Source organism: Dendrobates tinctorius, unplaced genomic scaffold, assembly GCF_039654945.1.
Source record: "Dendrobates tinctorius isolate UK_male_01 unplaced genomic scaffold, ASM3965494v1 ptg000014l, whole genome shotgun sequence".
Classification (NCBI taxonomy): domain Eukaryota; kingdom Metazoa; phylum Chordata; class Amphibia; order Anura; family Dendrobatidae; genus Dendrobates; species Dendrobates tinctorius.
In genome coordinates, this window is record NW_027361682.1 from 1,256,321 (window position 1) to 1,280,635 (window position 24,315).

A 24,315-nucleotide genomic window follows, 5' to 3' on the forward strand; every position below is an offset into this window, starting at 1 on the left:
AAAAAACGCAAACGCACAAAAAACGCATACAAACGCGCAAAAACGCTGCGTTTTTTTCCTGCATGCGCATTAAAATGCTGGAAAAAAACGCAGCGTTTGTATGCATTTGTATGCGTTTTTTTAATGCGTTTTTTTGCGGGAAAAACGCACTGCAAAAAAAAGCAAGTGTGAAACTAGCCTAAGGGGTGCAGTTTTTAGAATGGTGTCACTTTTGGGTATTTTCTATCATATAGACCCCTCAAAGTGGCTTCAAATGTGATGTGGTCCGTAAAAATAAAATGGTGTTGCAAAAATTAGAAATCGCTGGTCAATTTTTAACCCTTATAACTTCCTAACAAAAAAAAATTTGGTTCCAAAATTGTGCTGATGTAAAGTAAACATGTGGGAAATGTTACTTATCAAGTTTTTTGTGTGCCGTATCTCTGTGATTTAAGGGCATAAAAATTCAAAGTTGGAAATTTTCGCCAAATTTCCGTTTCTTTCACAAATAAACGCAAGTTATATGAATGAAATTTTACCACTAACATGAAGTACAATATGTCACGAGAAAACAGTGTCAGAATCACCGGGATCCATGAAAGCGTTTCAGAGTTATTACCTCATAAAGGGACAGTGGTCAGAATTGTAAAAATTGGCCCGGTCATGAACGTGCAAACCACCCTTGGGGCTTAAGGGGTTAAAAAAAAATTGTGCCATTTTCCGATACCCGTAGCGTCTCCATTTTTTGTGATCTCGGGTTGGGTGAGGGCTTGTTTTTTTGCGTGACGAGCTGACATTTTTAACGATACCATTTTGGTGCAGACACGTTCTTTTGATCGCCCGTTATTGCATTTTAACGCAATGTCGAGGCGACCAAAAAAATTTAATTCTGGCGTTTTTAATTTTTCTATCGCTACGCCGTTTAGCGACCAGGTTAATCCTTTTTTTATTGAACACAGCGATACCAAATATGTCTATGTTTGATTTTTTTTTTGTTCTAGTTTGAATGGGTGCAAAAGGGGGGTGATTTGAACTTTTGTATTTTTTTTTATATATTTTTAAAAACTTTTTTTTTAACTTTTGGCATGCTTTAATAGCCTCTATGGGAGGCTAGAAGCTGCCATAGCCCGATTGGCTCTGCTACATAGAGGGGATGCTCAGATCCCCTCTATGTAGCAGATTTACTGAATTGCTATGAGCGCCGACCACCAGGTGGCGCTCATAGCAATCCGGCATTAACAACCATAGAGGTTTCAAGGAGACCTCTGGTTGTCATGCCGCCACACTGGTGACCCGCGATCACATGACGCGGGTCACTTGTGAGTGTATTTCTGGCCCGATGGCAGGAAGTGCTTGTTAAATGCCACTGTCAATTTGACAGCGGCATTAAACTAGTTAATAGCGGCAGGCGTATCACAATTCCGCCCGTGGCTGTTGCGGGCACATGTCAGCTGTTCAAAACAGTTGACATGTCCCGGCTTTGAGGTGGGCTCACCGCTGGATGGTGCCAGCATCTTATAGCGCTAAAATGGGGTGACAGATTCCCTTTAAGCCTATCATCAACTACTACATAGAAACAGACAAAAATGATGATCCTAAGGCCAAATACTCAAATATAAAATATAGCTTTATTATGAAAGATTTAAAATCCATAACACCAATGATGGGGGGAAGGGATAGACAGAATCACTCACTAAGCACCTGATCACACACAAGGACGCACAGGTCCAGGCAAGCCAGAAATACATCACACATATTCAGATAACTGCCCACATTATATTATTTATATGTAATTTAAATGAAATCCAACGGCAGGTTATTAACTAGTTATCCTATTGCATACATAGCCACCGATAAATATACAGCAAAGGGTTAATACCCCAAATTTCATCAAAATTCTATCAAGGAAGCATATGTATATATAAGCAAGCACCACCTGACCACTAGCCACCCATGATCACAATATACGTTCACAATATCAGGAAACAATGTCTAAATGCAAAATAATATTTACCAGGGCGGGTCAGCGGACCTTCCTTTCTCAATGTCCGAAACGCACATCGGGATGGAGACGCAGCTCCGGAAATTGGAAGCACCTCTCACCGCTGACCCTTACTGGTAAATATTATTTCAAATTTGCGCACCAGTCTGGGTCATATCACCGAACCAACAAACGCCCCCTGTGACTCTGCTCCACCAGCGCTGCCGATCTCGTGTAAGCTGAATTCTGGACTGTAAGACGGACCCCCATTTGACGCATTAATTTTTTTTCCCCATTTTCCTTCTGAAAATTTGGGGTGCGTCTTATAATAATAATAATAATAATAATAAATTTTATTTCTATAGCGCCGACATATTCCGCAGCACTTTACATTTCAGAGGGGATTTGTACAGACAATAGACATTACAGCATAACAATAATCACATAGGTCATAACAAATACCAAGAGGAATGAGGGCCCTGCTCGCAAGCTTACAGTCTATGAGGAAAGAGGTAGACACGAAAGGTGGGTGGTAACAATTGCCCTGATTGTTTGGACCAGCCATAATGTTAAGTGTGTAACAGTACAGACACAGAGGGCTAATGGATGCATAAAGCATGTGGGAACATGATGGGGGGAACCTGGTTATGGTAAAACTTTTGACTGTGCCACCCAGGGATAGATTAGGTTAATGTGTTGAGGCAGTAGGCCAGTCTGAATAAATGCGTTTTCAGGGCACGCTTAAAATTGTGGGGATTGGGGACTAATCGTATTGACCTTCGAAGTGCATTCCAAAGAATTGGCGCAGCACGTGTAAAGTCTTGGAGACGGGAGTGGGAGGTTCTGATTATTGAGGATGCTAACCTCAGGTCTTCAGCAGAATGGAGGGCGCGGGTAGGGTGGTATACTGAAACAAGGGAGGAGATGTAGGGTGGTGCTGAGCCATGGAGGGCTTTGTGGGTGAGGGTAATAAGTTTATACTGAATTCTGGAGCGGATGGGTAGCCAGTGTAATGACTGGCACAAGGTAGAGGCATCGGTGTAACGATTGGTGAGGAATATGATCCTGGCTGCAGCATTCAAGACAGATTGGAGAGGGGAGAGTTTGGTAAGAGGGAGACCAATTAGAAGAGAGTTACAATAATCGAGACGAGAATGAATAAGAGAAACAGTAAGAGTTTTTGCGAAGTCAAAGGTAAGAAAAGGTCGAATTCTAGAAATGTTTTTGAGGTGCAGATGACAAGAGCGAGCCAGTGATCGAATGTGGGGGGCAAAGGAAAGCTCGGAGTTAAGTATGACCCCAAGAAAGCGGGCATGTTGCTGGGGAGTAATAGTGGAACCACACACAGAAATGGCGGTGTCGGGTATAGGTACATTAGTAGAGGGAGGAAACACAAGGAGTTCAGTCTTTGACAGGTTCAGTTTCAGATATAGTGAGGACATAATGTTAGACACAGCGTTTAGACAATCGCCGGTGTTTCCTTGAAAAGCTGGCCTGATGTCAGGAGAAGAAGCGTATAATTGGGTGTTATCAGCATAGAGATGTACTGGAAACCAAATCTACTGATTGTTTGACCAATAGGGGCAGTGTACAAGGAGAAGAGGAGGGGGCCTAAAACCGATCCTTGAGGAACCCAGACAGTAAGGGGAAGGTGAGAGGAGGAGGAACCGGCAAAAGATACAGTAAAGGAGCGGTCAGAGAGATAGGAGGAGAACCAGGAGAGAACGGTGTCCTTGAGGCCAATGGAACGGAGCATAGTGAGGAGGAGCTGATGATCCGCAGTGTCGAATGCTGCAGAGAGATCCAAGAGAATTAGCATGAAGTAATGACCATTTGATTTAGCTGTTAGTAGATCATTAGAGACTTTAGTGAGGGCAGTTTCAGTAGAGTGTAAAGAGCGGAAACCGGATTGGAGAGGGTCGAGAAGAGAGATATCAAAGAGATAGCGGATAAGACGGGAGTGGACCAGGCATTCCAGGAGTTTAGAGATGAAGGGAAGATTAGAGACAGGTCTATAGTTAGCGACACAGTTTTGGTCGAGGGATGTTTTTTTAAGTAGTGGATGTATGATGGCATGCTTAAAAGAGGAGGGAAAGATACCAGAAGAGAGAGGTTAAATATTTTAGTTAGGTGAGGGGTGACAGCAGGGGAAAGGGACTGGAGGAGATGTGACAGAAATGGGTCACTGGTGCAAGTGGTTGGGCGAGAAGATGCAAGGAGCCTGCTTACTTCTTCTTCTGTGACTGGTTCAAAATCAGAGAGTGAGCTAGATGCAATGGGGGAGGGAGGACAGTGCATGGTATGAGGTGATTGGGAGATAATTTCCTGTGGGATCTGGTCAATTTTTTCTTTGAAGTAATTGGCCAGATCGTCAGCTCAGAGCTCCGTGGTCCGGTGCGTCTTATAGTCCGAAAAATATCTAGTGGAGAAGATAAAGTTGATCATAGACGTTAGATGTTGTCTAGATCTTCTCAGATGTCTTCATCAGTCAGTGACTTCTACAATATTTCTTTCAGGGTAAAGATCTGCCCCATATGAATACTACAGAGACATATGTAAAGGGTGATGAGCGGTGTAAGGAGGAGATTCCTACAGATAACCGCACAGGTGAGTAGTGACCACTAAATGCAGAGAAGTCACAGGCTCTAATCAGTCACTGGTTTGTAGAGTAACTTTAGATGTTCGGAGTTTTTTAGTGTGTTTAATGAAACTTTTGATGTGGATGTAGGGTCTAATTCAATATGGGGACTTTTCTTTTTTTATTTTTACAATGTGCTAAGAACTATCACTCAGTCGCTTTCTACCTGTCTTTTGTGCCTGCTGCTGATCTCTACCGACACAGAGCTGTCACAGGTCGCTCTTACTAGTAATATGGCTATTCTTCCATTCTGCTCTGTTGACGGGGCGTGACTGCTGATGTCATGCTGATTGTTAGTTTAGCTGCTGGAAGCCGTCTAACAATCACCATGGTATCGGAAGTCATGCCTTGTCAGATCAGCCCAGAAGAAGAGCTGCTCGGCTGATGTGGAGAAGCCGAATCAACCGGCAGGAGCGGTAAGTGACCACTATGTGGCTTGTGGTGGAGGGGCTGCTCTATGGGAGGTGGGTGGTCCCTTCTGCTCCTTGACTTCTACCCACACAATATGTTGCTGTGACCTCCCCAGAAAAAAGCAGTAGGCCATGGTTTACACAAGCATTTAACCCCTTTGAGTCACTGCCCTCCTGCCACCTGGGCTGGACCTAATTCCCCTCTTGCATTTAGCAGCGAAAAACTCCAAAACTTAAGGTGTGTCATAACTCCCTAATGAATACAAATTTCAAAAACTGACCGTCACATCCAAGCATAAGCATAGTGTGAACAGGTGCTTAACCTAGAGTCACCAACTTATATACATTCAAGCAAAAAAGGAAGCACACTGTAGCGCCAAACCATGCAAACATGAAAAATGAATAATGAATTGCGTTACTGCATTAGAAGTATGAAAAATTGAGAAAGTTTAGCGCATAAAATGGTCAAGTTATGTGTACCTGGAAGCCACGTTAAGGCATTTCTCGTTTTCCAGGTCCCTATTCTATGCCAATCCTCACTGTGGAAATGGCCCCTCCACAGAGATATAGACTTCAGTCCTAACAGAGGATTTTTTTTCATTATTCATTTTTCATATTTGCATGTTATGGCGCTACAGTGTGCTTCCTTTTTTGCTTGAATGTATATGAGTTGGTGACTCTAGGTTAAGCACCTGTTCACACTATGCTTATGCTTGGATGTGACGGTCAGTTTTTGAAATTTGTATTCATTTACCTTTTGACTGAGCACTCCACCTGTTAGCTGCAGGCGTTTTTAATCAAACCAGGGCCATTTCCCCTCCACAGAGATATAGACTTCAGTCCTAACAGAGGATTTTTCATAGGCTCCCATTCAGATGGAGACTACAGTCTTAGTGAGGATTGGCATAGAATAGGGACCTGGAAAACGAGAAATGCCTTAACGTGGCTTCCAGGTACACAAAACTTGGCCATTTTATGCGCTAAACTTTCTCAATTTTTCATACTCCTAATGCAGTAATGCAATTCATTATTCATTTTTCATGTTTGCATGGTTTGGCACTACAGTGTGCTTCCTTTTTTGCTTGAATGTATATGAGTTGGTGACTCTAGGTTAAGCACCTGTTCACACTATGCTTATGCTTGGATGTGACGGTCAGTTTTTGAAATTTGTATTTATTTACCTTCTGACTGAGCACTCCACCTGTTAGCTGCAGGCGTTTTTAATCAAACCAGGGCCATTTCCCCTCCACAGAGATACAGACTTAAGTCCTAACAGAGGATTTTTCATAGGCTCCCATTCAGATGGAGACTACAGTCTTAGTGAGGATTGGCATAGAATAGGGACCTGGAAAACGAGAAATGCCTTAACGTGGCTTCCAGGTACACATAACTTGGCCATTTTATGCGCTAAACTTTCTCAATTTTTCATACTTCTAATGCAGTAATGCAATTCATTATTCATTTTTCATGTTTGCATGGTTTGGCGCTACAGTGTGCTTCCTTTTTTGCTTGAATAGCTTCCTAATGGACTGTCCTAGGGAGGCAGTTTTGGCTCCATCGGATCTGGACGGGCCCCTGCTACGTGCTGAGACCAAACAAACACTGCTTTGCTATTTGGCTCCTACTAGGCATCCTACATTTGCTTCCATCCCAGTGTGCTATTTTGGGTCAAGAACCAAGCGAGCGTTCGCCATGTTCTTGGGTTCTCAGAAATATGCACGATGCACTGCTGGCACTGATAGTATCTCCATAACTCCTTATGGAATTATGTTTCCAGAATGTTCTAGAAGGTTTCTTTGGCAGCTTCAATTCGGCATAACTTAATATTGCAAGCAAGCCTTTGTCCTGAGCTTAGGTGGGTCAAGATGTGTGATCTTTCACTCACTACCTTTTGAGGTTTGACCATCTTCTGAGCTAGTTGCCAACTTTCTCCTTAAGGCTTTGAGAATGCTGAACAACCTGTTGAACCAGGTTTCCTGTCCTGGCTACACAAAGGAACCAGGTTTTATAATCCCATACCAGATAGGATACAATTGATTGGCATGAAATTTATATTTCCAATATTCTTCACAGTAACCTGGGAAGTGTAAGACAGAAACCTTACCAGCCAGCTTATGGCTTCACTGCTATGTACAAGAGAATTTTCTAAGCCAAAAACCTCAATAACATTCTTATTTACATGTGCTGGTACATAGATACTGGTCTATACAGATATCTGTATATGCCAGTATATTATAAGATAAAATAGACATAAAAACAATGACAATAAATATGACATAGTTTGTATAATCGTAACAACCGGTACAATTAAGTGAACACATTTTTGTGGTGACCGACAAATTATGTGACTAAAAATGGTTGAATTTTTTTTATTCATATCAATTTGATTAACTATAAAATAAGAAGAACATAATGCACAAGTTTGTTTTCTAAAAATGGACACCTATCCAAACCCAGAAGGACCCAATGATCCTTTTGTATCTTCATCTGAGATCTGTGTGTCATCTGAGTGCTATTTGTTCTTCACTGAGCAGTTGATAGGGGAGAAGTGTAAAGTTTCTACTGGCACTTGAGGTAGACACAGGAAGCAGTTTAAGTAAAATGTCCAGGCTGGTTTATTAACCCCTTACTCTATGGTTGCTGATACCGGATTGCTGTGAGCGCCACACTGTGGTCGGTGCTCATAGCAATACTGTAATTCTGCTACATAGAGGTGATATGAGCATCGCCTCTATGTAGCAGAGGCGATCGAGTTGTGGCACCTTGTAGCCTCCCATGGAGGCTATTGAAGCATGCCAAAAATAAAAAAATAAAAAGTTTTGAATAATATAAAAAAAACAAAGAGTCAAACCCTTTCGCGCCATTCAAAATAAAACAATAAAAAATCAAACATGCACATATTTGGTATCGCCGCATTCAGAATCGCCTGATCTTTAAAAAAAAAATAGGATTTACCCGATCGCTAAACGGAGTAGCGAGAAAAAAAATCAAAACTCCAGAATTAGGTTTTTTTGTCACCGTGAAATTGCATTAATATGCAATAACGGGTGATCAAAAGAACATAACTGCACAAAAGTTGTATAATTAAAAACGTCAGCTCATCACGCAAAAATTAAGCCCCCACCCTACCCGAGATCACGAGAAATGGAGACGTTACAGGTCTCGGAAAATTGCGCCTTTTTTTTTTTAGCACACTTTGGATTTGAACAACAATGGGGCTGTTCAAAAGTACAACTTGTCCCGCAAAAAAAATAAGCCCTCACATGGCCAAATTGATGGAAAAATAAAAAAGTTATGGCTCTGGAAAGAAGGGGAGCGAAACACAAAAGCACAAAACCGAAAAAAGCTGAGGTCATCAAGGGGTTAAGACTCCATAAACCATGACACAAGCAAAGGAAATAAATGATCTTTCAGTGCAGGCAAAACAAAGTATACAGTCATGGCCAAAAGTTTTGAGAATGACACAAATATTAATTTTTACAAAGTCTACTGCTTCATTTTTTCTAATGGCAATTTGCATATACTCCAGAATGTTATAAAGAGTGATCAGCTTAACGGCAATTACTTGCAAAGTCAATATTTGCCTAGAAAATGAACTTTATCCCCAAAACACATTTCAACATCATTGCAGCCCTGCCTTAAAAGGACCAGCTAACATCGTTTCAGTGATTGCTCCATTAACACAGGTGTGGGTGTTGATGAGGACAGGGCTGGAGATCAATCTGTCATGATTAAGTAAGAATGACACCACTGGACACTTTAAAAGGAGGCTGGTGCTTGGCATCATTGTTTTTCTTCTGTTAACCATGGTTATCTCTAAAGAAACACGTGCAGTCATCATTGCACTGCACAAAAATGGTCTAACAGGGAAGAGTATCGCAGCTAGAAAGATTGCACCTCAGTCAACAATCTATCGCATCATCAAGAACTTCAAGGAGAGAGGTTCCCTTGTTGCCAAAAAGGCTCCAGGGCGCCCAAGAAAGACCAGCAAGCGCCAGGACCGTCTCTTAAAAGTGTTTCAGCTGCGGGATCGGGCTACCAGCAGTGCAGAGCTTGCTCAGGAATGGCAGCAGGCAGGTGTGAGTGCATCTGCACGCACTGTGACGCGGAGACTCTTGGAGCAAGGCCTGGTCTCAAGGAGGGCAGCAAAGAAACCACTTCTCTCCAGGAAAAACATCATTGAAAGACTGATATTCTGCAAGAGGTACAGGGAGTGGACTGCTGAGGACTGGGGTAAAGTCATTTTCTCTGATGAATCCCCTTTTCGATTGTTTGGGACATCTGGAAAACGGCTTATTCGGAGAAGACCAGGTGAGTGCTACCACCAGTCTTGTCTCATGCCAACTGTCAAGCATCCTGAAACCATTCATGTGTGGGGTTGCTTCTCAGCCAAGGGAATGGGCTCTCTCTCAGTCTTGCCTAAAAACACAGCCATGAATAAAGAATGGTACCAGAATGTCCTCCAAGAGCAACTTCTCCCAACCGTCCAAGAGCAGTTTGGCGATCAACAATGCCTTTTTCAACATGATGGAGCACCTTGCCATAAAGCAAAGGTGATAACTAAATGGCTCAGGGAACAAAACATAGAGATTTTGGGACCATGGCCTGGAAACTCCCCAGATCTTAATCCCATTGAGAACTTGTGGTCAATCATCAAGAGACGGGTGGACAAACAAAAACCTTCAAATTCAGACAAAATAAAAGCATTGATTTTGCAAGAATGGACTGCTATCAGTCAGGATTTGATCCAGAAGTTGATTGAGAGCATGCCAGGGAGAATTGCTGAGGTCCTGAAGAAGAAGGGTCAACACTGCAAATATTGACTTGCTGCATTAACTCATTCTAACTGTCAATATAACCTTTTGCTACTCATAATATGATTGCAATTATATTTCTGTATGTGATAAAAACATCTGACAAACACACATAAAAACCAGAGGCCAGCAGATCATGTGAAAATATAATATTTATGTCATTCTCAAAACTTTTGGCCATGACTGTACAGTCCAAATAACAGCAGGTTAGTGATAGTCTAGTAAACGTAGGCTGGATAGTATCCTGTATACCAACTTAGTCTGGAGACATCACACAGGAGGCCATCTTACCTAGTGATGAGCGAGCGTGCACGGATAAGGTTTGTAAGGCAATCCATGAATGTGTTGTGAGTGACTTATAAACAACCGCTAGACAAGCAGCCAAGGCGACTTGAACATATTTTTCGAGCACACCAAAGACACTGGGTTAGCACTCGAGCATGCTCAGACAACCCCTTATCTGTGCACGATCACTCATCACTACTTACAGTTGTGGCCAAAAGTATTGACACCCCTGCAATTCTGTCAGATAATGCTCAGTTTTTTCCTGAAAATGATTGCAAACACAAATTCTTTGGTATTATTATCTTCATTTAATTTGTCTTACATGAAAAAACACAACAGAGAATGAAGCAAAAAGCAAAACATTGATCATTTCACACAAAACTCCAAAAATGGGCCAGACAAAATTATTGGCACTCTCAGCCTAATACTTGGTTGCACAACCTTTAGCCAAAATAACTGCGACCAACCGCTTCCGGTAACCATCAATGAGTTTCTTACAATGCTCTGCTGGAATTTTAGACCATTCTTCTTTGGCAAATTGCTCCAGGTCCCTGATATTTGAAGGGTGCCTTCTCCAAACTGCCATTTTTAGATCTCTCTACAGGTGTTCTATGGGATTCAGGTCTGGACTCATTGCTGGCCACCTTAGAAGTCTCCAGTGCTTTCTCTCAAACCATTTTCTAGTGCTTTTTGAAGTGTGCTTTGGGTCATTGTCCTGCTGGAAGACCCATTACCTCTGAGGGAGACCCAGCTTTCTCACACTGGGCCCTACATTATGCTGCAAAATTTGTTGGTAGTCTTCAGACTTCATAATGCCATGCACACGATCAAGCAGTCCAGTGCCAGAGGCAGCAAAGCAACCCCAAAACATCAGGGAACCTCAGCCATGTTTGACTGTAGGGACCGTGTTTTTTTCTTTTAATGCCTCTTTTTTTCTCCTGTAAACTCGATGTTGATGCCTTTGCCCAAAAAGCTCTACTTTTGTCTCATCTGACCAGAGAACATTCTTCCAAAACGTTTTAGGCTTTTTCAGGTAAGCTTTGGCAAACTCCAGCCTGGCTTTTTTATGTCTTGGGGTAAGAAGTGGGGTCTTCCTCTGTCTCCTACCAAACTTATCTAGGTGTGTGGTAAACACTTGGAACTCTCAGGTGCTTCAGAAGTTTATAACATAGAGCAGTGAAAATAAAAAAAATCACATTTGTCCCACAAAAATGCTTTTTAGTCCCAAATTTTTTTATTTTCACAGCAGTAACAGGAGAAAATGGAACACATATTTTTTTGTGCAATTTCTTTTGAGTACACGGATACTCCGTATGTGGGGAAAACTAATGTTTGGACTGAGGGCTCAGAAAGGAAGGAGTGACGTTTTGGAACACAAACTTGGATGGAATGGTTTGGAGAGCCCCTGATGAGCCTAAACAGTGTAACCGCCCCACAAACTTATCCCATTTGGAAACTACACTCCTCATGGATTTTATCCAGGGGTATAGTGAGCATTTTAAACCCACAGTTACAACACAGAATTTGACAATATTAGATCGCCATATAGGAAAAAAAAAAAAATTCACAAAAATGCTGATTGTCTTAAATTTGTAATTTTCACAGTGGATAATAGCAGAAGAAAGACCCCATAATTTGTTCTTCAATTTTTCTTGAAAGCAATGATGCCCCATATGTGGTCAAAAACTTCTGTTTGGGCATGTTGCAGGAGTAGGAAAGAAAAGAGCATTATTTGTCTGGAGTAGATTGTAAATGCCATATCGCATTTGGAGAGCCCCTGACATACGAAAACAGCAGAAACCCCTAATCAAGTGACCCAAGTTTGGAAACTAGACCCCTCAAGGAAACAGTGAAAACTCCCCAAGTGACTCCATTTTGTAAAATAGACCTTCCCCCCCAAGGAAATTATATAGCATAGTAAACCTACAGGTGCTTCACAGAATTTTACAACCGCAAACTAAAAATGGAAAAAAAATATATTTTTCAGGGAAAAAATTATTTAGCTTCAATTTTTTTTTCACAAGGACAGCAGAAAAAAATGGAACCAAAATTTGTTCTGCAATTTCTCCGGAGTACACAGATACCCCATATGTGGTCAAAAAATACTTTTTAAGGTACAGTGCAAAGCTCAGAAGGGAAGAAATGCCATACTGGAGTTCAGATTTTGCCGAAATGGTTTGAGCGTACCATGTCACATTGGCAGAGACCCTGAGGTGCTTAAACCCCCCATATGTGTCCTTATTTTACAAACTACACCCAACAATGAATTTATCTAGGCGTGTAGTGAGCATGTTGACACCACATGTGCCTCACAGAATTTTATACCATTAGGAGGTGAAGAAAATTACTTTTTTACCACTAAAATGTTGTTTTAACCCCAAGTTTTTAATTTTTCTAATGGCTCCAATACCCTAAATGTAACCAGGAAATACTATTTAGGCACAGTGCAAAGCTCAGAAGAGAAGGAGCGCCATATCATAGTGTAGATTTTACTGTTATGGTTTTCGAGTGCCATGACCCACTGGGAGAGCCCCTGAGGTGCCATAACAGCAGAACCCCCATATGAGACCCCATTTTACAAACTAATCCTTTTAATGAATTCATCTAGGGCTGCAATGATGCAATCATATTGACACCACAGGTGTGTCACACAATTTTATACCATCAGGCAGGGAAGAAAAAATAATTACATTTTTACCACAAAAACTGTTTTAGCAATAGATTTTACATTTTGAAATAGTAAAATGGGTAAAAATTGCTCCAAAATTTGTCATACAAGTTCAGCTGAACGTGAAAATACCCCATATATGGCTGTATAGTATTGCTTAGCCATATGGCGAGCCTCGAGAAGGACAACAGAGCTTTTTTGCTTCCTGGAGCACAGATTTTCCTAAAATAGTTTGCAGACTCCATTTTCAGAGCCCATAACTGCTACAAGAGCAGAATCCCCCTCAAGTGTCTCCATTTAGGAAATTATACTCCTTTGGGAATTTATCTAAAGGTGTAGTGATGCTTTTGTCTCCATGTGTTTTTTTTTTCCTGAAACAAGCAGCAGTGGATGTTGCTGAGTGAAAATTATAAACTGTCATTATAGTATCCAATACATTGTAGTGCCCAGTACATTGTAGTGCCCGTTCATTATGCCCAGCTCGGGCTTGTGGAGACATGCATCTGCAAAATTGGTGGAATTTCAATGCTGCAAAAATCCCAGACATGTGGACGCTTAATGTGGTCTAGGTACATTGGGGCTCAGAAGGGCATTTGGATATGGGAGCACAGAATTTGCAGAATTTTTTGGTGGGGCAAGGAGTCATTTTGCCTTTTCAGAGCTTTTGTACTAACAGTAATATGGAAGCCCCTGTATTTCAATTGACAGATAATGGACCTCGGTGGTAACTTGCCTTTTTAGTGTATCAATTGGAAGCTTTTGTTGGGATCATTTTACATAACGTTTTTGATCACATTTATCCCGTGCTTTTGGTTCTATTTCATTTTTACGCTGTTCTTCGTGCAGTATAAGTGATTAGGCGACTTTATTCTTCGGGTCGGTGCGATTACAGCAATACCAGATTTATAGGTGCATCTCATAAAATTAGAATATCATCTGTGATAAAACACTCCGGGATCGCCTTTGCTGGGGTCAAAGGTCACGTGCGTTCAGCATGAAACTCAGGCGCAGAGCTGGGATTCGGGTATAACTGACACTGGGTCAGGTTTATTAATGGTGAAAGCAATGCATAAAGAAATAAAACAAATCCTTGCCTGCCCGGCACTACCTAAACAAAGTACAACCTAACTACCAACTGGCGGGCTTCTCCCGTCCAGCCAAACCACAGTTGCAGTGGGCACTGCTCTCACTTACGTGTGTCTCTCACACAGACAGGCTCTCTGTGTTCCCAGGCTGAGACACACAACCACCTGGCATCCTTTTATATCCACCTCCCATTATTCATTAGCAAGCAGGTGCGATACTGACCAGACTAGGCCACATAGGAAAGGAATCTGGGCGAGATATACCTGCCCTCATCCACTATTCCCACATGATTCTCACATATCCCCCCCCCTCTGCTCAGACCTCTCCGGTCGAGCAATGACACCCGCCAAACAGTGCACTCGGGACAGGGCATCTGCATTTTCCATCTGTACCCCTGGGCGGTGCTCCACCGTAAAAGTGTAGGCCTGCAGGGCAAGGAACCACCGGGTCACCCGGCTATTCCGTTCCTTGTTCATGTGCATCCACTTGAGAGGGGCATGGTCCGTGATCAGCCTGAACTTTCGGCCCACCAGGTAATATTTGAGGGCCTCTAGAGCCCACTTAATGGCGAGGCACTCTTTTTCTACGACTGCATACCTTTGCTCGTGTTTATTCAGCTTCCTGCTGAGATAGAGGACTGGGTGTTCCACTCCGTCCCTCACTTGTGAGAGTACTGCCCCGATACCGGTATCAGAGGCATCCGTTTGTACCACAACCTCGCTGCGGAAGTCCGGAGTCACCAGTACGGGCTGAGAGCAAAGTGCCCGTTTTAGGCTATGGAAGGCTTCTTCAGCCGCTAAACTCCATTTAATCATGACGGAGTCTTTCCCTTTTGTAAGATCCGTCAGGGGGGTAGCGATGGCTGCAAAATTAGGTATGAACCGGCGATAATAGCCGGCGATCCCCAGGAAGGCTTGCACCTGCTTCTTGTTGACAGGTTGTGGCCAGTCCTGAACCGCCAGAATCTTATCAACCTGGGGTTTAACAACACCCCTCCCAATTACATACCCCAAATACCGGGCTTCTTCTAGCCCGATGTGACATTTCTTGGGGTTCGCGGTTAGACCTGCCTCCCACAGGTCGTCAATCACAGCTTGTACTTTCTGGAGATGAGTCTCCCAGTCCAAGCTGTAAATGACAATGTCGTCCAAATAGGCCGAAGCGTACTGCCTATGTGGCCTCAGGACTCGATCCATCAGTCTCTGGAAGGTCGCCGGTGCTCCGTGCAGTCCAAACGGCATATACACATACTGAAATAGACCCTCTGGGGTAGCAAATGCCGTCTTTTCTCTGGCAGCCTCCGCCAGAGGGATCTGTCAATACCCCTTTGTTAGGTCTAGGGTCGTAATATACCGGGCTTTTCCTAACCGATCTATTAACTCGTCGACCCGGGGCATAGGGTAGGCATCAAATTTTGAGACCGCATTCAGTTTTCTGAAGTCATTGCAGAACCGGAAGGTGCCGTCCGGTTTAGGAATTAGCACAATCGGGCTGGTCCAAGCACTGTGCGATTCCTCAATGACACCTAACTCTAACATTGCCTTCACTTCTCGGGAAACGGCTTCACGGCGCGCTTCCGGGATTCGGTAGGGCTTTACGTGAACTGTGACACCAGGTTCTGTTACGATGTCATGTTTCATTAGTGTAGTCTGCCCGGGTTTTTCTGAGAAAAACTTTTGGTTGTGAAGTAGAAACTGCCTGACCTCAGTCTTTTGCCGCTCCGAGAGAGTCTCTGCAACCCGTACCTCCGGTACGGTATGCGAGCAGACGGGACGGGCCAGCTCCGCTGACAAGGCAGACCGATCTTTCCAGGGTTTTATCAGATTTACATGATAAATCTGTTCAGGTTTCCGCTTACCTGCCTGGTATACTTTGTAGTTTACTTCACCAACTCTTTCCTTAATCTCAAAGGGGCCCTGCCACTTTGCCAGGAACTTACTGTCCACCGTGGGGACCAGGATCAACACCCTATCTCCGGGTGCAAACGTACGGATCTTGGCGTCCCTATCATAGAGTCTTTTTTGGGCTCCTTGAGCCTGCATCATGTGTTCTTTGACTATAGGCATAACAGCCGCAATACGGTCCTGCATTTGTGTGACGTGATCTATCACCGTTTTAAACGGAGTGACCTGACCCTCCCAGGTTTCTTTTGCAACGTCTAACAGTCCGCGAGGACGTCGGGCGTACAATAACTCGAAAGGCGAGAATCCCGTGGAAGACTGGGGTACTTCCCTGATGGCAAAAAGCAAATACGGAAGTAAATAATCCCAGTTCTTCCCATCCTTGTCTATCACCTTTCTCAGCATCTGCTTCAGAGTTTTATTGAACCGTTCGACCAACCCGTCAGTTTGAGGATGATACACGGATGTGCGTAACGGTTCGATTTGTAAGAATCGGCAGAGCTCCTTCATTACCCTGGACATAAAGGGGGTCCCCTTGTCGGTGAGTATCTGTTTTGGTATACCGACCCGACTAAACACATGCACCAGTTCCTTGGCAATCGTCTTGGTGGCCGTGTTACGCAAAGGGATGGCCTACGGGTAACGAGTGGCATAATCCAAGATGACCAGGATATGTTGCTGTCCACGTGCAGACCGTGGAAGGGGTCCAACTAAATCCATCCCAATCCTCTCAAACGGGACTTCAATAATAGGTAGGGGTACCAAAGGGCTACAGAACCGGGGCTTAGGTGCAGAGGCTTGGCAGTCAGGACAAGACTCACAATATACACGAATATCGTGATGCATGCCTGGCCAAACAAAACAGTGTAATATCCTTTCGGTGGTTTTCTGGACTCCCAGGTGACCTCCCATCACATGTCCGTGGGCCAGGTCCAGCACCTGCCGCCGGTAGGGTTTTGGCACGACTAATAGTTGCACCGTACCTTCCCCCTTTTTCTCTATCTGATAGAGTAAATCATTCTCCAGAACCATGTAAGGATATGCCAGCCTAGAGCCAGGTTCTACGGGTACCCCGTTTATCACTTTTACATTTGTCCTAGCCTGAGAAAGGGTAGGATCCTTTATTTGCTCGCTTTGGAAGTCATCTTTCTGAACTTCTAAATCCGGCAAACGGGGAGGTGGACGGCTGTCGGCCTCCTCCTCTCCCCCGGTCTCCTCCGTATCACCCGCCATGACTGAAAACGGGAACTGCAGGTCATTTCCCGCAGACTCTTCCCCCGAGTCTTCCGGGGAGACCTCTTCCAGGGGTTCGGGACCCCCACGCGCCCTGGGAGAAGAATCATGTACACGATTACCCAAGGGCATCAACTGATTCTCCCACAATTGCCAGAAGTGGGGAAAATCCCGGCCCAGGATAACATCATGCAATAACGCCGGGACGAGTCCCACTTTATGTTGCACAGACCCATAGGAAGTAGTAATGCATATGACCGTGGTGAGGTACGAACAGGTGTCTCCATGCACACACGTTACAGAAAATTTGTCTGATGGTCCAGTCGGGGCTGACACCAGACTGGCCTTCACCAGAGTCACCACACTTCCCGAGTCTAACAATGCCACCACATTTTTGCCATCAACAGTTAAATCACACAAGTGTTTTTCCGCATCCTTTTGCCCGGCATTCACACTCACTACCCGTGCAACCATAGACATGCGGTTTTTAGAGTCTGTGACGTCGCACTGCATGGGTTCAGTAGTGACCGGACAGTTCGCAGCAATATGTCCCATCTCTTGGCAGCGGAAACACCTAACGGGCCCCTTGCTAAGACCATAGTTCGTTACTCTCGGCCTCGCAGTGCGGGCAGTCCCATTTTCCTCCCCCACTGTCTTAGGGATTTTTCCATCTCCCCTACTCCCTGGAACAGTCTTACCGGTTCCACGTGGAGATGATGAAGAACGAGGTGGGGTAACGTCGTCTCGGAGTCCTTCCGCCACGGAGTAACGTTCAACCAGATCCACCAGTTGATCTGCCGTCGTAGGATTTCCATGGCTTACCCACTTCCTCAGGGATGGCGGTAGAGCTCTCAGGTACTTGTCCATGACGACTCTCTGGATTATCTCTGGCGCTGTCAGCACCTCGGGTTGTAGCCACTTCTTCGTCACGTGGATCAGGTCGAACATCTGTGACCGCGGTGGTTTATCCGGCTGATAAGTCCATTGATGCACTCTCTGGGCACGGACAGCGGTCGTCACTCCCAGCCGGGCCAAGATCTCGGCTTTCAGTTTGTCAAAGTCCTGCGCAGCTTCAGGCTCTAAGTCATAATAAGCCTTTTGGGCCTCACCGGAAAGAAACGGGGCAATCAGGCCGGCCCATCGTGCCTTCGGCCATTTTTCTCGTACCGCCGTCTGTTCAAACGTGGTCAGGTATGCCTCGACGTCATCTTCGGTCGTCATCTTCTGCCAGTACCGACTCACGTGAATCACTCTCGACTCGGCTTCCAGGTTAACCTCATGTAGGCTTGCCAGGCGCTGCGCCACCTGCTGGAGAAGCGAACGATCGGTAGCTGTCATGTCCACCAACTCCTTCAGCTGGGCCATCATCACCCGATTAGCTTCTTGCTGGACGGCGGTGGACTGTACCAGCGCTTTCACCATGTCCTCCATGCTCATGCTTGCAACGTGATGCCCGCGTTCTCCACCACAATGTGATAAAACACTCCGGGATCGCCTTTGCTGGGGTCAAAGGTCACGTGCGTTCAGCATGAAACTCAGGCGCAGAGCTGGGATTCGGGTATAACTGACACTGGGTCAGGTTTATTAATGGTGAAAGCAATGCATAAAGAAATAAAACATAAAACAAATCCTTGCCTGTCCGGCACTAACTAAACAAAGTACAACCTAACTACCAACTGGCGGGCTTCTCCCGTCCAGCCAAACCACAGTTGCAGTGGGCACTGCTCTCACTCACGTGTGTCTCTCACACAGACAGGCTCTCTGTGTTCCCAGGCTGAGACACTCACACAACCACCTGGCATCCTTTTATATCCACCTCCCATTATTCATTAGCAAGCAGGTGCGATACTGACCAGACTAGGCCACATAGGAAAGGAATCTGGGCGAGATATACCTGCCCTCATCCACTATTCCCACATGATTCTCACACATCAAAAAGTTAATTTATTTCAGTTCTTCAATACAAGAAGTAAAACTCATATATAGAGTCATTACAAACAGTGATCTTTTTCAAATTGTGTTTATTTCTGTTAAGGTTGATGATTATAGCTTACAGCCAATGAAAACCCAAAAGTCATTATCTCAGTAAACTAGAATACTTTATAACACCAGCTTGAAAAATTATTTTAAAATCTGAAATGTTGGCCTACTGAAATTCATGTTCAATAAATGCACTCACTACTTGATTGGGGTTCCTTTTGCATCAATTACTGCATCAATGCGGCGTGGCATGGAGGCGATGAGCCTGTGGCACTGCTGAGGTGTAATGGAAGCCCAGGTTGCTTTGATAGCAGCCTTCAGCTCATGTGCATTGTTGTGTCTGGTGTCCCTCATCTTCCTCTTGACAATACGCCATAGATTCTCTATGGGGTGTGGTGTAGTGACCACTGTGTCCACTAGGGGGCGCTGTATGGATGTCCCAGGAGAGTGGATGAATGGCAAGATACTGAATGACCATTATGTATCTCAAGGTGGGTGGCCTTGAGATGGAGATTTATGTGTGTTAATCAGCAGTGTTACTGCTGAGGTGCTGGTTCAATGTGTCAGGGACTAGTTACCTACAAACCCACCCAGGGGGTGTGTTTAATAACGCTATTGTAAAGTGTATATGTGTGTCTGAAGGACCTGTGATGAGGTCATAGACATGTGACCCGGTGGGCGTGGCTATGGACCATATAATGTGGCCAGGGTAGGTCACATGTGGTGAATGCTGGGACCCGGTTGGTCCAGTGTGGAAGGTCCCACTGAGATGGAGCTTCCTGGCTAACAGCCTGTGAAGTGGCTGTGGTGAATGGCTGCACGTGTCTGAGAGTTCCCAGGGGAGGGAATGAACGTCTGCAGTAAGCTGAAGTAGCCATGAGGAAACCTGGACGTGGGTGAGATAAATGAGGCTAAGAGAGCCTGTATACTGGACATGGTACAACCTGTGTGAACACAGGGTTTACAGAGTGAAGCTTTGTCATGGACGCTCTGCTGTTTATATGAAGTTTTGTTGCTGCTGTGGGTTTATGATGTTGAATAAACCGCATGGACTATGCTTGTTTTATGGAAAACCCGTGCCGGATGTGGTTTTGTGGCTGCCAAGCGAGTATCCCCTACCCGAATGACAGCGCTACCTCACAATTGGTGGAGAATGCGGGCATTGTTGTAGCCTTGTTGCTGGGAGCAACAGAAGAGGACTGCAAAGTCGGTTGCTAAGGGCAACGCTGAGCCAGGAGGGCTGACGGTTGGGGAAGCCACTGCCCGGCTCTGGTTCTGGAACCGTGGGGCAGCCTAGTGAGTAAGGCACTGTCCGGATCGGTGAGCCCAGTGCGGCCGTTTCCCCAGGAGAAAGAGACTTATAGGATACCTCTGCAGAAGAGGGGTCCGAGAACCTGCGCGGCCAGCAGGTGACGGCCATGAAAGCCGTGTAGTACTGACCGGGGTCAGTGAGAAAGAGACTGGTGATTGATATTGGGTGCCTCTGCGGATAAGAGGTACCCGAGGACCTGTGTGGCCGACACAGGTAATGGACAGGTGTTCGTGTTGTACTGACCTGGGTCAGTGGGAAAGACTGTGTACCTGGAGGGTTCAGTGAGCAAGGTCCAGTAGGGTCGGTGTTGGGAGGTTCTGGGAGAAGAATCGGATCCCTGGAGCACGTGGTATGACCTTGGACCTGGTGAGGCGTGAGTGTTGGGCAGTCTCAGGAGGAGATGGATGTCCTGAAGAGCACCCGCTAAGCCCCTGGACCTGGTGAGGCTGGTGTGTTGGGAAACCCTGGGAGGAGGGCCGCTCCTTGAATAGCACCCGGTGCGCCCTGTGTGTTGGACGGTCTCAGGCGGAGACGGAACGTCCTGAATAGCACTCAGGCAGGACATGTGAGTTTTGTGTGGTGTGTTGGTGTGGCCGGTGTGTTGGGAAACCCTGGGAGGAGGGTCGCTCCCTGAATAGCACCCAGTGCGCCCTGTGTGTTGGACGGTCTCAGGAGAGGAGGCGGAACGTCCTGAATAGCACACAGAAAGGACACGTGAGTTTTTTGTGTGGTGTTTTTTTTCTTTTCTCAACTCAGCCTGCGGTGGCTCAGTGGGAGTCAAGAAGGTGACAAGCGGCTTCCTGTAACTCGGCGGGGTTACGAAGGGGACAAGCGGCTTCCTGTAACTCGGCATGGTTACGAAGAGGACACCAGCCACTGTGTGTGAACAGCAGCCGGTGGTGTTGGTGATCGGTGACAGCAGAAGCTGTGGTGGTGCCAACAAAGACTTGTGTGGTATCGTAAAAGAGACAAACTGTGTTGTGTGAACTGTGGTCTGAGAAGACCGGTATAACGGACATGGGGAAATCCCGAAAGGGGGCGGTGGCCCATATCGGGGTGGTACCCCAAAAGGGGATGGAGTCCCAGAAGGGGGCAGTGACCCAAATTGGGGTGGTAACCCAAAAAGAAGTGGCATCCCAGAGGGGGGCGGTGACCCAAATTGGGGTGATAGCCCAAAAAGAGGTGGATTCCCAGAGGGGGGTGGTGACCCAAATCGGGGTGGTCCAGAAAGGGGCCGGTGTGTCAAAAGAAGAACAGCAATGTTCGTGTATGTTGTTTTCTGAATGTGGAATATTCTTTCCGGATAATGACGGGCTACAGGTGTGTACCGTAATGCTGCACCGAGAAGGAATCTCGGGTCGGCTGGACTCAAAGTGTCAGGTGACTCTGACAGGATCTCCTCTCACTTTCTGTCTGACCGAGAGAATGGTCCAGGTTCGCTGTAAACATGGGGTCACGGTCAACTATACGGTAGACAGAGTGATGTCTGAGGGGCCCATAGGTGGTGAGTGCCAAGGGGGCGGGATACCACGGGACTTAGTCTATACCTTGGAGAGGGGCCTGGACTTTGTAATGTTTGATGACATATGGCAGGAGGTTGGAGACGTTTCTACTGTTGGACTAACAGATATTGAGACGGTGACTGCTCCTGATGTGGACAGGTCAGAGGTAGAATTGACCGGAAGAAGGGGTACGTCTGCCCAACGAACGGATCTGACATTTCGAGACAGGACTGACGGTGACCTGATTGATAAGACGGCTGAAGTATTCACACGGTTAGTGGGTAACTGGAAGAATTAGTCGACAGGCTGGGGTGACTCAGACTCTGGGTGTGACTGTGGCTCTGAGAGAGAAAGAGAGCCCAGAATAGAAGGAAGTCTCTGAGCTCAGAGGTCACCTGTCAACATGGCAAAACGTGAACAAGACGCTTAGGGAAGAGGTGGAAGAACATCTCGAACAAGAAAGAGTCCTGAGACAAATGGCCGAGCACAGGGTTGAGGAGCTCGAGAAAGAAGTCTTGGAGCTCAAAGAAACTGTAAGTGGTCTTCTGCGGGAGAAGAACTTTGACAGTGATGAACAGCGGCCGGGTCTGACTGGTGGTGGAACGGAGCTGCTGGTGCCCGTCTTGGCAGACGGTCATGAAGAGATGAGATCTCGTGAAGTTGGTGAGCTAAGAACTGAAGAAGACAATCACCCGGTCGGGTCAACTGTAGTGAGGGAAGTGTCAGTGGTAAAGCCAGAGTCTCCTGCCCAGGAAGAGAGCAAGGCCACGACCTTCAAGTTTGTGATTGATGTACCAAAAGACATGCAAGAGGCCTGTGCTGAGGAAGGTGTGATAGAGGAATTAAATATTCGGTCAAAGTGTGTAAGGTGCACTGGGCGCCTGAGACTCGGCAGTTGGTGATAATGTCAGCCAGGGAAGACACAGCAAAGAGGGTGGCTGTCCTGAAAAACATGCATCTGCAGTGTCTCCATGTCAAACAGTTGGTTAGGCGGAGTAATATGAAAGCTGCTCGACGCCTAGAGTTAGCAAGAGAGGCTATGGATCGGTTGGGTTTGCGGAAAGAGGTAGTTCCGGTTCCCAAAGGTCTGATTGGGAGGATCATTGGAAGATTTGGGAAGTTAATGCAAGACCTTGTAAATAGCTCCAGTGTGGTGAGGGTGAGGATCCCTCCTGATGATGAAGACCAGGTATCCAGTGAAGAGGGTAGGATTCCCGTCCTGGTGGTTCGCTCCGTGGAAAGCCTGAGAAACTTTCAGATGCTCTTGGAGTATCGAGTGGGGTACCTGCAAGAGATTGAGCTGTTGAGGCTGGACCGTCGGCGAATCAATAAAGAGGTTCGGAACACCAAGTGGCGGCCACCTTCAACCCAAGATGTAAGGACCCAAAGGGTTCCGCCAAGAAGTGACATGGCAGATGGCCGAAGAATGTCAGCAAGTGGTAGTTCGACTGGCAGGACGACGTTGAGAGACCGTAGTTCCTGTGAGACGCTGAATGAGTCAGACTCAGGCTTAACTAAGACTTATGACCGCTGGGGGCAGGGGAGGCCGTATGATGGACGGAGACAGATCTCTCGACCTGTGGGGCAAGGTGTAATGAGTGCCTAGTCTCGAGATCCTGGTGTAATGTTGTGTGTTCAACCCCACAAGAGGGTAGGATTCCTGTCCTGGTGGTTCGCTCCGTGGAAAGCCTGAGAAACTTTCAGATGCTCTTGGAGTATCGAGTGGGGTACCTGCAAGAGATTGAGCTGTTGAGGCTGGACCGTCGGCGAATCAATAAAGAGGTTCGGAACACCAAGTGGCGGCTGCCTTCAACCCAAGATGTAAGGACCCAAAGGGTTCCGCCAAGAAGTGACATGGCAGATGGCCGAAGAATGTCAGCAAGTGGTAGTTCGACTGGCAGGACGACGTTGAGAGACCGTAGTTCCTGTGAGACGCTGAATGAGTCAGTCTCAGGCTTAACTAAGACTTATGACCGCTGGGGAGGCCTTATGATGGACGGAGACGGGTCTCTCGACCTGTGGGGCAAGGTGTAATGAGTGCCCGGTCTCGAGATCCTGGTGTAATGTTGTGTGTTCAACCCCACAAGTTTGAACGGGGGGGGAGGTATGTGGTGTAGTGACCACTGTGTCCACTAGGGGGCGCTGTATGGATGTCCCAGAAGAGTGGATGAATGGCAAGATACTGAATGACCGTTATGTATCTCAAGGTGGGTGGCCTTACCCCCACATATAGGGGAATCATCCTACTCAAGACAAATTGCACAACTTTTGGGGTCCAATTTCTCCTGTTACCCTTTTGAAAATAAAAAATTGGGGACAAAAATATCATTTTTGTGGAAAAAAAATATGATTTTTTTATTTTTATGGCTCTACGTTATAAACTTCTGTGAAACACTTGGGGGTTCAAAGTGCTCATCACACATCTAGATAAGTTCCTTGGGGGGTCTAGTTTCCAAAATGGGGTCACTTCTGGGAGGTTTCCACAGTTTAGGCACATCAGGTGCTCTACAAAGGCAACATGACACC

The 24,315-nt window shown here is 45.8% G+C and overlaps 1 protein-coding gene across 2 annotated transcripts in view; it reads left to right on the forward strand.

Annotated features, from left to right (window-relative positions):
- The window catches only part of LOC141073657 (uncharacterized), an 88,192-nt gene that overhangs the window by 11,767 nt on the left and 52,110 nt on the right, over positions 1-24,315 (forward strand). For both annotated transcript variants that reach the window (XM_073560987.1, XM_073560998.1), the window contains exon 5: positions 4,477-4,567. In XM_073560987.1, coding sequence (XP_073417088.1) covers positions 4,477-4,567 — 91 coding nt within the window. The remainder of the gene's footprint in view (positions 1-4,476; positions 4,568-24,315) is intronic.